General features: G+C 45.1%; 1 protein-coding gene across 1 annotated transcript; it reads right to left on the bottom strand.

Annotated features, from left to right (window-relative positions):
* Positions 1-1115: 1115 nt before the first annotated feature.
* On the bottom strand, positions 1116-11997 carry LOC129850893 (girdin-like). Its single transcript, XM_055917066.1, has 14 exons — positions 11860-11997; positions 11437-11567; positions 11058-11199; positions 10721-10894; positions 10249-10410; positions 9543-9820; positions 9059-9202; positions 8527-8713; positions 7651-7796; positions 6648-6740; positions 6244-6476; positions 4237-4482; positions 3856-3921; positions 1116-3418 (listed from the first exon to the last, which is right to left on the bottom strand). Exons 1-14 carry the CDS (start codon positions 11980-11982, stop codon positions 2229-2231), a joined length of 3315 nt encoding a protein of 1104 aa, XP_055773041.1. The 5' UTR covers positions 11983-11997; the 3' UTR covers positions 1116-2228.
* Positions 11998-12931: the final 934 nt, after the last annotated feature.

The raw sequence follows: 12931 nt of genomic DNA, 5'->3' as shown, positions 1-12931 counted from the left end.
TCACTGAATTGACTAAATTGAAAATGAATTGACCCCAACCCTGATCCCTAAGCCCCCGCCCCATTCATTTCTATCTTCAGTAAATTTTGTAGAATTTCATTTGAATGTGTTTTGTATCTTCATTGAAACCACAATAGATCTCTAATGAAGGTCACTCATGTTACACATCCAGATTTATCATCAAATGTTGTAGAATTCAACAACAAATGCAGTGGTTTAGCAGTTCAACTTCAGTACTTGTAATGAGTCACTGCACTGTGACCTTCAGAAACATGGAACATTGTGGAAAAACTGAACACTTTTGCTGGCATTCTGTTACAATGAAACTACACTGAACACAAATATTAACGCAACATGTAAAGTGTTGGTCCCATGTTTCACGAGCTGAAATAAAATCCCAGAAGTGTTCCATATGTACAAAAAGGTTATTTCTCTCAAATGTTGTGTTTACATCTCTATTAGTGAGCATTTCTCCTTTGCCAAGATAATCCATCCACCTGACAGGTGTGGCATATCAAGAAGCTGATTAAACATTATGATCATTACACAGGTGCATCTTGTACTGGGGAAAATAAGAGGCCACTTTAAAATGAGCAGTTTTGTCACACAACACAATGCCACAGATGTCGGAAGTTTTGAGGGAGTGTGCAATTGGCATGCTGACTACGTAAATGTTCACCAGAGCCGTTGCTAGAGAATTCAACGTTCATTTCTTTACCATAAGCTGTTTCCAATGTCGTTTTAGCGAATTTGTCAGACCACACCAGGGACCGAGGAGTATTTCTGTCTGTAATAAACCCTGTTTGTAGGGAAAAACTCATTCTGATTGGCTGGGCCTAGCTCCCCAGTGGGTGGGTCTGGCTGCTAGGTGGGTGGGCCTATGGCATCCAAGGCCCACCCATGGCTGCACCCCTGCCCAATCATGTGAAATCCATGGATTAGGACCTAATGCATTTAATTCAATTGTCTGATTTCCTTATGTGAACTGCACCTCAGTAAAATCTTTCAAATTGTTGCATGTTGTGCTTATATTTTTGTCTGCACATGTTCTTGAGAATTACATGCATTCTCACTCATAACTTCTAGAATAAGAAATCAAAACAGACTCAACGTAATATATTAAAGGAATGAGAAGGGCTTTATTCAACTGTGGCTCCTGAAGTCCCTGCACACATTTACATGTACAAGGTTTCATCTTCACTGAGGACAATCTCAGTATTTGATTTTTGCCGAGACAATAAAGCAGAGACAATGAAAAGCAAACAACTAAACAAACTGACAAACCAAACAAAAACTCAGTCCCCACATGACACATGACATGACACATGATTTGATATGTGACATGACACATGACATGGCACTCGACCGAGGAACCATATTGGTGTGTTTTTCCTAATAAGACGATTGCTGATTGTGTTTGTTGTTATAAGTTTACTGTAATGTCCAGCGTTCTGAACTAACATGGTAATGTAAATGTTGTCTACTAGTCTGTATGTAATATCAACACTCTGGACAGAGAGCTATGGTTTTTCGGTTGAAGGGTTTATGTGTATAACTAGATCTACTGTGTGGGAACAACAAAAAGTACATATGAATAGGGAGTTTAAGCATTTGTAGATTGATACGGCCTATAAACAAAAATAAAAACACAAATATCAACACAGGCTTATAAATACTAATAAAAACATAGGCCGCATAATACTGAAAACTTTTGTCAAACAACAAAGGAAGACTGTCGATGTGCTTTTTTGAAAACAACAATTTATTCCCTAAAAGTACATTTTATTTACATCTTCATTTGGACTAAATATAAAAATCTGTACATTAGAGAAACAAGTATAGTATGTGAATGTGTCTTTGTATGTTCTCAATTCATCTTATCGTTATATACAGTCTATAATCTCAGCCCAAAAACAGAGATCTTATAATACTGTATAACACAATGTTATAATGTCTAGGACTTCATTGTGAAAAGTGCCTAAAACCAAAACATCACTACTTCAAAAGCACCTATAAGGAGAAGAACAGTTATTGCATCAACACAATAGGAAATCATTATGATGTTTGCTTCTCTTTTAAACAATGTTGGTACTACGTTGGTAATGGTTGGTACTACGTTGGTAATGGTTGGTACTACGTTGGTACTGACATCCACAACTCCCTGTATCTATTGCAGAACTCAATACAGGACTGTAGACATGCAACAACAAACTGCTTGTCATCAGCAATCAGCACTGAGTCATTTCCACAGTATTACTCTCACAGTCTTCTTGTCCTCCATTTTGGCTCCGTACATTGTCCATGCGTCCCGGTGCCGTGCCGTTAGTGGACTCCTGACTCAGCGGCGAGCAACTGACGTTACGCACCAGTTCTGGGTTCAGACAGAGGAAAGTCTGGTTCTTATCGTTATTATTGCCGTTGTTACTAGTAGTGGTGGTGACTACCGACTCGCTAAAGATAGTGTCTGAGAAGACAGAGTCTAGGTTGAACGGGGTGCCGCCGAAGAGGGATTCCTGGCAGGTGGATTTGGGTCGATCGGTGGCTACCGCTGGGTCTCTGGGGGGTTTGCTTGGTGGTGGTGGTTGATTATTAGTGTCTCGTTCTTCTGGATTGTTCTGCTTGTTCTGATTCTGATTAACCGTGTCCGTCTCCTGATTCGGGCTCCCATCAGATTCCATGATAGGTAAGGGACCTACTTTCGCCATCACCCTAGAGTCACTGTTGACACTGGATCGTCGCGAGGAACCCTCGGCTGTTGAGATGACGCTACTGGCCCGGGGTAGAGAGGTAGGAGACCATGGCCCTCTTAGACGCGCCTCCTTCGCCAACGGGGTGGAGAAACAGTTGAGACACCCAGACACAGAGGAAGATTTACCCTGGACGTAGAGTACCGCGATCGGGGACATGGCTGAGGCTCGGGTGGTGGTGGTCTCCGGAGCTTTGTTCAGACCTAATCCAGATCGAGATAGTACAGCAACCTGTCCCTGAGCTGTTTTGGGGACATTCCCATCGGAAGGCTGCTGGGGGGCTCTGCTCCCACTGGCGCACCTCCTGAGGACACTCCTTCTGGGCCAGGGGTCCTGGGTGCTACCCACCTCCCTCCCCCTACAGGGAACTGAACCCTGGGTGTTTGCTATGGCAATAGGTGAGGAGTTCTTTACTCCTACCCTCTCTCTGTGTTTGTTGCTGCTGGTGTGTGTTAAGGAAGTGGATCGCTGCTGTGTGTGTGTGGTCGGCGAGGGGTTCTGCCGTGTGTGTCGGGGGGTGGAGGTATCGCTAGGCGGAAGGCAGGAGGAAGAGGAGCGGCGGGATGACGGAGGCGGCTGGACCGGGCTACTGCCGTTGGACCAGGGTTCGTTGTCAAGGCTGAACTCTCCGCTGCTCTGGCTCTGGGCACGGCTCGGCACGCCATTCAGACCTGGGGGAACCGCGGAGAGAACATCTCTTTAGGTTACACCAACAGCAGGCTACACTCTTGATTACAACTGTCTGGAAAATGTATGCATTTTCACAATGTATTATAAAGACGTTTTATGTAAAATAAACATAGCATAAGCGACAATACAAGCAAGTAAATGCATGTTTCATTATTTCTGCCTATAGAGGGCAGTATTATCAAGCTGTTCAGACTAATGCCTACTTTGAGCAAAATAAGAGATTAACTTGAAAAAACGTCATGCTAACAGATAATGATTTATTATTCATTTTACCTCCTTATACATCTGAATACATGTTCTGCATCCCAAAAGGCACCCTATTCTCTTCATAGGGCTCTGGTCAAAAGTAGTGCACTGTGTACTGAATAGGGTGCCATTTGGGAACCCTCAAATAATGAGTTAGCGGGATGTTGTTTACCGTGGTTTTGTAGTTCATCACCGTCATCAAAGTCAGTCGCCACAGCACTGTCATTATAATCCTTGTCTGTGCAACACAAAATGGCAGGGGACGGAAAATGAGACAACACTGTGTGGGTATCCAGGAGTGAGGCGGTGTTGCGGTCAAACTGGTCAGGTTAAAAACAAGAGAAGCGTATGGGAAGTGGTAGTGTTCATTCAAACAAACAGAATTGCAGATGTTTGAAGCAACACATACCTACAGAGACGTTGTAGCTCAAACCCCTTAGCAAATGTACCCTTGTAGCATGATTCTTAAAACTACAGCAAAAGGTGTTCATAGCAGATAGCTGATGAAGATGTCAAATGGAAGGACGTAATATGGATGGTGGAATGACTCTACCTGTCAAACATGGCTCATTGCTATCAGTGGCAGCGGCAGCAGCAGTGGTGGTGGGATAAAACAAAGGAGTGGTGGTCGGCTGGTGTTGATGGTTGATGATGGACAAGATGGAGTCGCTCATGGATGAGGTCATAGACTCCTTCCTGGATCTGTCATTCTTGACCTCTGACCCCTCTAGCTGCTCAGGGTCCTCAGACAGGGTTGAGGGGTACACCAAGTCATTCAGTTTGTCCAGGTCATTCAGGGCTGGGGGTGGAGGTGGAGAGAGATGACTTGAGTTGCCTCTGGTAATGGGGAAGTCCTATATTTTCTTTCCCTTCCTGTCTTTCATTCAAAGGAGAGAAGGTTCTACACACTTCACTTGAAAAGTATGACGTTTATCAATAACTACGGGTTTTAGACTCACAACCTCCGTCAGAGTCTTCCTGCCTTCCAGCAATGTGGTCCCGAGAAAGTAAAACATTATGCAGTACCAGTGTTCTGCAATGCAGTATTCCCCCGCCCTCTTGTGTAACTCTACAGAACTGCATGGACAACTGAAGAGTGAAAATATCTATGGTGGCGGATGCTTATGCTAACAGCGAGAAAGAGTGGGTATGGGTATCAAAATTGCAATATATAGCAATATTATGGCTGAACTCAATAATAGGAAGGTTGCCAAGCTGCACACTTGGCAGAACTCTACACGGAATGACACAGAGTATTGTCTAGGAGGATGTCTGCTGCATTCATTAAAACAATGGTAGACTAAAGAATAAGGTAAAGCATAGTTCACTAGCCTGGGTCCCAGATCTGTTTGTGCTGTCTTGACAACTTTGTATGGACTTCTCAATCCTAAGAAGTTGGCAAGACAGCACAAACAGATCTGGGACCCAGGCTAATAGTTTGCTAATGATGAGAAAATAGGCAGGTTGCAGCCAAGATGAGGTAGTCACGAGACATCGACCCATCATGTTTCTTACACATGGAACGACGAAAGAGGGACTTGACTTTGTCCTTATCCTTCAGTCTGTTCCTCATAAGGGGAAAGATTTTCAGAGTGGACACTTTACAGTGTGGGACAACAAGGGACAGGGGAGGGAGAAACAGGGGAGGGAGAAACAGGGGAGGGAGAAACAGGGGAGGATGAAGGGAGGGGAACGGAGAGAACACGTTAACACACACAAAACAGACATGGGGAAAGACAGAAATAGACAAAACACGAGTTTGGCCTTATTGAGGGAAGGATCCACGTAAAGAAACATGCAGACATATCCATAGTGCAACACTAAGTAACAACTGTTTCTGCATGTCTGTCAAATAAACCCACGTATACAACACAGCCCTCAAACTACACTCTGGACCTCCAAGCCAGTTCCACTGCCTTTTTAAATTGTTCCCCTCTAAATCAGGGACTGATTTAGACGTGGGACACCAGGTGTTAATTATTATGTAGAACAGAGAAGCAGCAGGCTCCGGACCTCGTAGGGTCAGAGGTGAGTTATCCTGCTATACAGGGTAGATACAGACAGAGCAGCCCTACATCTTACCACTTCAGAAGTCAAGTGTGTATGAGGATTTCTTACCCAGGACTCCTATACAATGGCACAGCAACAGATGAGCTTCCAACAGATCATTTTTATTCCTTCTCATAGATATCTGTGTAAAGAGCCTGGGAGGCGAGTCTATCTTGATACAAATAGGAGGAGTCTGTCTTGTAGGGCCGTCAAATAAAGATGCAGCAATTGAGTGACTTCTGTCTCCCTGTCCAATCGGTGGTGGCTGGGGGAGGTTCCCTGCAGTAACTGGCCCCGCCCATATCTTTCTGTTCTATCCCTGATGGCCGTGGCTGCGGGGTCGGCCGTGGCGGGGGGGCCTAGCTGTCGCTCTCTCTTCTTGGCCTATAGCTCGTAGCAGGGCGGGTGGGCCTGCGGTGATGGCGGAGCGTGATTGGACAGCCCGTTTCTGCCTGGCCTATCAGGGCTCTCAGACGGGACCAATGGGAGGGGATAAGGAGGTCATACTCACTGCTGCTCCTCCGGGGGGAGGTGGTGGACCCACCCGAGCCGTCCGAACCCACGAAGGAGTCGTTGTCCTGGCAACAGGGAGCAGAGGGGGAGGTGGGCGGGAGGGCCTCGAAGGACCCGGAGCGTGTGGGGGTGAGGGAGCGATGGTGGTCAGAAGAGGAGGCGGGGCCACAACGCTCGCGGCTCCTCGGCTTCATCAGCTTCCTCATTTTCAGGGCGATCCAGTTCCCACGCCTCGGGAAATATAATACATACGTTAAAATCGATATAGAATAGGATAAACTTTGTCCCTGATGGGAAAATTGTCTTAACAATAAACAGGTAAAACGAACTAATACTGTATCCAAACTAATGAATCTTGTCACTGTCAAAGTGAATTCATTTCGTGTCCAAACGGCACTGTACCTCCGTGGGGGTGAGGGGTCATAGAACTTATACTGATCCATGATCTTCTCCTCCAGCTTCTCCTTCTGTCTCCTCAGCTCATTCAGCTTGTCTCTGAGAGGAGAGAGAGAAACACCGTGTTTCACACAGAGAGGTAACATCAACAGAAGAGGTGTCGCTGCCGCAAAGACAGCTGGTGTGTTTACGTCTTAGAATAAACTCTGACTGAACTGTCTCAACCGCCACACTCGGCACCTTTAAACACCATCAAACCCCGAAGTCGTATTTATTAGGCAGCAAACGGAAGAAAATGTACTGAAACAGTGAGGGAATACATGTACTCGTCCAATAAGGAACTCTCATTTCCGTTTTCCGTTGCAAAGCGTTTTCCGTTGCATGCCGCAACGAATACGACCCAGGTGAAAAGAATGTGAATGTTTTATTTCCATACATATTACACATAGCTTAGTATGCCCCATATGTCCAGAAGATAAACTCAAAATGGGGGAGATTTATTCCATATAGGCCAACGTTGACACTAGCAGAGAGATAGGATTTTTTTTTAGGTCAGTCAACTTTTTTTTCTAAACTGGCACTACAGATGGCAGACGACATCAATAATCCATGCTCTGTCAAACTCAGAGGCCCTGTGGTGTTGGTGCTCTAAATATGATGGGATGCACTGGGGTTTTTGGTGCATCGGTGCTCTATAGCTAAATCAACGCCTTGTGTTTTGTGCTGCTCTGGAATGCCTTGTGTCCTATGTGAAGCCCATTGTTTAACCACAATGTGAATACATTCCATAAGTCTATCATTATGAGAAGAACTATACTGTGGCTGTAGCTACTATTGTACAAACTATGCTCTTATATACTGTAGATATACTGTACAGTGGCTGCTGCTGATGGAACATCTAATTCCTTTGGTTCAATTAACTTCTAATTCAGTCCACTAACTGCAAGTTGGATTGCAAGGGGTTAAAGCTCTAGGACTCGGCATTCAGCCAGATAGATGGGTCCCTTACATGTGCTGTCTCTGTTCTACGTGGAACAGGTCCTTGCTCTCCATGGTCTGTTCTAGCAGGGTGCGGTTCTGCAGCATCAGGGTCTGGATCTGGTCCAGCAGGTGACGGTTCTCCTCCTCCAGGTTCCCCTTCAACTGACTCAGCAGCTAGACACAGGGGCACATAGTATATGTCAATGACTTCTTTAATGATAGAATTACTACAACACATCAATCTGGCACGAAACTGCGTTGAGAGCAAATGCGAATGCGTATATCCTCACGTAGCCTCTTTGTATAGTGCTTGGGGAATACAGAATCCAATTACTTTGCCAGCAATGCTGTAATGACCCTGGGTTAATAAGGGTGGAGAATCGACTTGAGCATGCTTCTGTGGCACAGTCGACGGCGCGCTGGGCTTCGGGTCAGAAGGTGGAGGGTCCGAGCCGCACTCCCCGACTGTTTCATTACAATACGATCAACAACACCTTCATTACAACTCTACAGAATGTTGATCAAGTTTTGATTGATTAAAATGGATGCTTTTAGGTAAATATATTTTTTATTATAACTAAAATGAACCTGGATGGTGAAAGTATTATTAGAAACTGGGTGGTTCGAGCCCTGAATTTTGATTGGCTGACAGCCATGGTATATCAGACCGCATACCACGGGTATGACAAAACATTCATTTTTACTGGTCTAATTACATTTGTAACCAGTTTATAATAGCAGTAAGGCACCTCGGGGGTTTGTTGTATATGGCCAATATACCATGGCTAAGGGTTGTATCCAGGCACTCCGCGTTGCGTCGTGCTTAAGAACAGCCCTTAATCGTGGTATATTGGTCATTTACCACACCACCTCGAGCCTTATTGCTTAAATATATCCTTCATACCTCACACTGGTTGGTGAGCTTGGTGTTGGTGATGTCTAGCTGTTGGTACTGCTCTCTGAGCTTGTTGAAGTTGGACTCTAGCTTGGTCTGCTCCAGCTTGGTGCTGTTCAGCAGGGTCTTCATGTTCTTATGGTCCGCCTGGAGCTCCTCCTGATCCTTCAACAGCTGACGGTACGTCTGGTTCAGCCTGGGGGCACATAGAAATATACATAGAAGAAACACTCTGAAAAAAGTAAAGCGAAAACATATTGATAAGAACAACAGTTAGACAAGCAAAGTTGTCTGAATTCTATGTAAAAAGCTATCAGCCTGTAACTATCTTTATTGTGAGCTTATGTGTGTAGTGAGCTATGCTGTGTGTAGAGGGAGTCTTTGTCATCTTTAGGAGATGCTGTGTGTGTGTGTGTGTGTGTGTGTGTGTGTGTGTGTGTGTGTGTGTGTGTGTGTGTGTGTGTGTGTGTGTGTGTGTGTGTGTGTGTGTGTGTGTGTGTGTGTGTGTGTGTGTGTGTGTTATGCTATGTGCGCCCCTCACCAGTCCTTCTCATCCCGGAGCTGTCGACACTCTGAGGCGGTGGTCCTGTGCTGCTCCTTCTCCACAGACATCTTGTCCTGCTCCTCTCTCAGAGCCTTCTCCAGACCTTCTAGTTTGGCCTTCTGCTGCAGCAGCGTTTTGTACCTACAGCAACACGCCATCGTGGTTATTTAGAGAGCTTTCCCCTCGGTTGCTGTTTTCGTTGCATGGATGGGAAATGAGTGTCACAGCCATTGATGAGTGTCTTTGATAAAATATGAATGGATAGAACCTATATACTGTAGTTTTAAAATCCACATGATTTTTCAAGATCCATTTGACTTGGTGGCACAACAGATATCCTTATTGTTGCACGAGAACATAACATAGCAACACAAAAAAAATGTACTTTTATGTTGAGAGGTGGAATTTAAGCAACCATTACTCAAGCATTCAAATTGTATACCATGAACCATCAGAATGGTCTCTGGTCCCCCTCCTCTACCTGTCCTCCAGCGTTCTATGCTCCAGCTCCAGAGTGCGGTGGACGTTCTTCAGACAGCCGTGTTTTCCCATCAGGGCCTCGTAGTCCATGGCTTGTCTCTCGTGCAGCGCCGCCAGCCTCTCGTGGTCCCTCAGGAGCTGGTCGTACACGCCGCGCAGCTCCTCGCGCTCACGCATGGCCACCTCCTTATCACCCTCAGTGCTGGATTGTTGGCATTGGAGCTGAGCGTTCTGGGCCAGGAGTGATGCACTCTGGGAGTTCAGAGTGGACTTCTCCACCTGTGGTTGGATAGGCGTGGAGATGATTATTATGTGTGAAAAGGTTGTAATTCAAAGGTATGAGTTTATACTGTATAAGATGAAATACTACTCATACCATGTATGAAAGGACTCTAAAAAGGGTTCACATTTAACAAATCAACTAAAGTTGCATTCAAACTGCTTCATGTAACACCAGCCTTACAGTATCAGGTTCCATTAGAATGGCATTATATGAGGCAACTTGAGTCCTAGGTATAAAAACAAGATGCATCTAATGCATAATGGATATCTGCACACAGATTTCACCTCAAAATAAAAGTACTCACTTCAAAATAAAAGTTCATATTTTGGAAGCATTAAATCAGTGTGCGTGTATTTGTGTATTTTGAGTATCTCATCAGTATACTGGGAGTATATTAGTATATCAGGAATGTTGCTCCTCTAACCTGCAGGTTAGCGTTGTGTGTCTGGAGAGCCGTGTTGTTCTCCTGCAGGGAGGCGGTCTGTCTCTGCAGGGCCAGGATCTGAGCCTGCAGGCCGTCTGACTGGGTCTCCAGCTGTCTGAGCTGGGCCTGCAGTGCCTGACGCTCTGCCTGCAGTGTGGCATTCTGCAGTAGGGGAGGAAAAGAGGGACAAGTCAATAATACATTGAAAAAATGGAAAGCTGGTGTTGATCCATAGTAATAGTCTGGTTGAGATGGATAACAGTTGCATTAACGTGGCAATGCAATGTAAATAAATAATGAAGCGTCTGCTAAATGACTAAAATGTAAAGTAGGTTTGATTTCTATCATGCCATAGTCATTATTGGGAGGACTTTAACAAAGTCAGATGCATTTCAGAAAATATAAACATTGAAAGAAGAGCATCAAATTTAGTGCTTAGTCACAACATGATGACACAAAGTTCTCCACTCACGTTCCTCTCCACCTCGATGAGGCGGTCCTTGACCCTCAGCAGCTCCCTGGTGGCCTCCTGACTCTCCCACTGCCATCCGCTTACCGCCCTGTCACTCTCCCTCTGAGGGGTGGGGCTACGGGCCGCATGCTCCTCCTCCTCCCTCTGCAACAGGGCTTCGTAGTTCAGACGCACCTGTAGGGGGTCAAGATCAAAGGTCAGATACCGCTATTGAGCGAGGCCATTTGTCAACTTCAGGCTTCAATATGCTTTGAAAAAGAATTCCAATGTAAAAGTGAATGAATGTAGACAAGGTATAGTTTCCCTTTGAAACGGAGGAACTTTAGGCCAGACTCACAGTCTTGAGCTCTTGACGTAGCTGCTGGTTGAGGGTGGAGGACTCCTGCAGACGAGCCTCAACGGCAGCCATCTTGTCTTCTTTGATCTGCAGGGACCTCTTCAGAGACGACTCCAGCTCAGACTCCAGCATCTTGAACCTACTGGGGAGAGGGAAATAAAATAAAGGGGGATTTAGAACAACACGTGGGGGAGGGGAAAATAGACATATTTTTCTGTATTTTGTCACGGACTTGAAAAATAACTCACCAATCTATTGTTATGTGTATAACACAGCCATTCACGAACTTAATTGAAGATTTGTGTAACTATCACCTAACCTGGTTTATGGGGGGTAGACTAAATCAGTTGCATGAACCTCGCTGTGTCCAGTGTTTCACCTGTTGTCTGGAGTTTCCTCGTCAGTCTGTGGTGATGCGTCCTGGTTGAGGACTCTCATCTCCAGCTCGTGGGCCAGCCTCTCCAGCTCATTCTCCCTCTGCTGGGTCTTCAGCTTGTCACTCACCAACTCCTACAGAGGAACGACGGTCAGAAATATCCGCCTTTTATATCATCACATATTTCACTTCAGTGACTCCTCTTGCAGCCATATAAAGCTCTTGTGACCAGTTAACTATTTATCAGAGAGCTGTTAAATCAAAAACAATTGATATATATTCATGACATGTGATCGAAATCGCCACGACTTCAAGCTCGCTTAACTTTATCTTTCCATAAGGAAACGTACAAATCTGTCATGTCAGGCACACTGAAATACATGAGTAACACACATAAGAAGCTAATGCTGATCTGAGTGGCTTCACCTCTCTCAGGGTGACCAGGGCCCTCTGGCTGATCGCTCCCTGCTTGGCCAGCTCTCTGTTATCCCTCTCCAGCCCCTTGACCCTCTCCTCCACCTCCTTCAGCCTCTCCACCTCCTTCCCCATCCCCCTGTTATAATTTAATAGAAATATAAACCATTTAGCAGATGCTTTTATCCAAAGCAACTTACAGTACAGTCAGGGCACACATTTTTGTATATTGTATTGTATATGAGTAGATACATTTGTATACGAGTGCATACTTTTTTATACAGTTGAAGACGGAAACAGGTACAAAAGTATCTATATCCACAGTAAAACGAGTCCTATATCGACATAACCTGAAAGGCCACTCAGCAAGGAAGAAGACACTGCTCCAAAACCGCCATAAAAAAGCCAGACTACGGTTTGCAACTGCACATGGGGACAAAGATTGTACTTTTTGGAGAAATGTCCTCTGGTCTGATGAAACAAAAATAGAACTGTTTGGCCATAATGACCATCGTTACGTTTGGAGGAAAAAGCGGGAGGCTTGCAAGCCGAAGTAACCCGTGAAGCACGGGGGTGGCAGCATCATGTTGTGAGGGTGCTTTGTTGCAAGAGGGGCTGGTGCACTTCACAAAATAGATGGCATCATGAGGATGGGAAATTATGTGGATATATTGAAGCAACATCTCAAGACATCAGTCAGGAAGTTATAGCTTGGTCACAAATGGGTCTTCCAAATGGACAATGACCCCAGGCATACTTCCAAAGTTGTGGCGAAATGGCTTAAGTACAACAAAGTCAAGGTATTGGAGTGGCCATCACAAAGCCCTCACCTCAATCCTATAGAAAATTTGTGGGCAGAACTGAAAGCATGTGCGAGCAGGGAGACCTACAAACTTGACTCAGTTACACCAGTTCTGTCAGGAGGAATGGGCCAAAATTCACCCAACTTATTGTGGGAAGCTTGTGGAAGGCTACCCGAAACGTTTGACCCATAGTTAAACAATTTAAAGGCAATGCTACCAAATACTAATTGAGTGTATGCAAACTTCTGACCCACTGGGAATGTGATGAAAGAAAAAAAAGC

Source organism: Salvelinus fontinalis, unplaced genomic scaffold (genome assembly GCF_029448725.1).
Source record: "Salvelinus fontinalis isolate EN_2023a unplaced genomic scaffold, ASM2944872v1 scaffold_2430, whole genome shotgun sequence".
In the NCBI taxonomy this organism is placed as follows: Eukaryota; Metazoa; Chordata; class Actinopteri; order Salmoniformes; family Salmonidae; genus Salvelinus; species Salvelinus fontinalis.
The sequence above is the reverse complement of the archived record's forward strand: the minus strand, read 5'-3'. Positions and strand labels throughout refer to the sequence as shown.

Bases quoted from the DNA above. Each gene is read 5' to 3' on its own strand.
- LOC129850893 (XM_055917066.1), bottom strand. From the start codon at position 11,982: ATGGGGAAGGAGGTGGAGAGGCTGAAGGAGGTGGAGGAGAGGGTCAAG. The intron at 10,895-11,057 runs GTGAGTCTGGCC...GACCCCCTACAG, and splicing joins TACGTCAAGAGCTCAAGACT to GTGCGTCTGAACTACGAAGC. The intron at 7,797-8,526 runs GTATGAAGGATA...CCCTGTGTCTAG, and splicing joins AGCTCACCAACCAGTGTGAG to CTGCTGAGTCAGTTGAAGGG.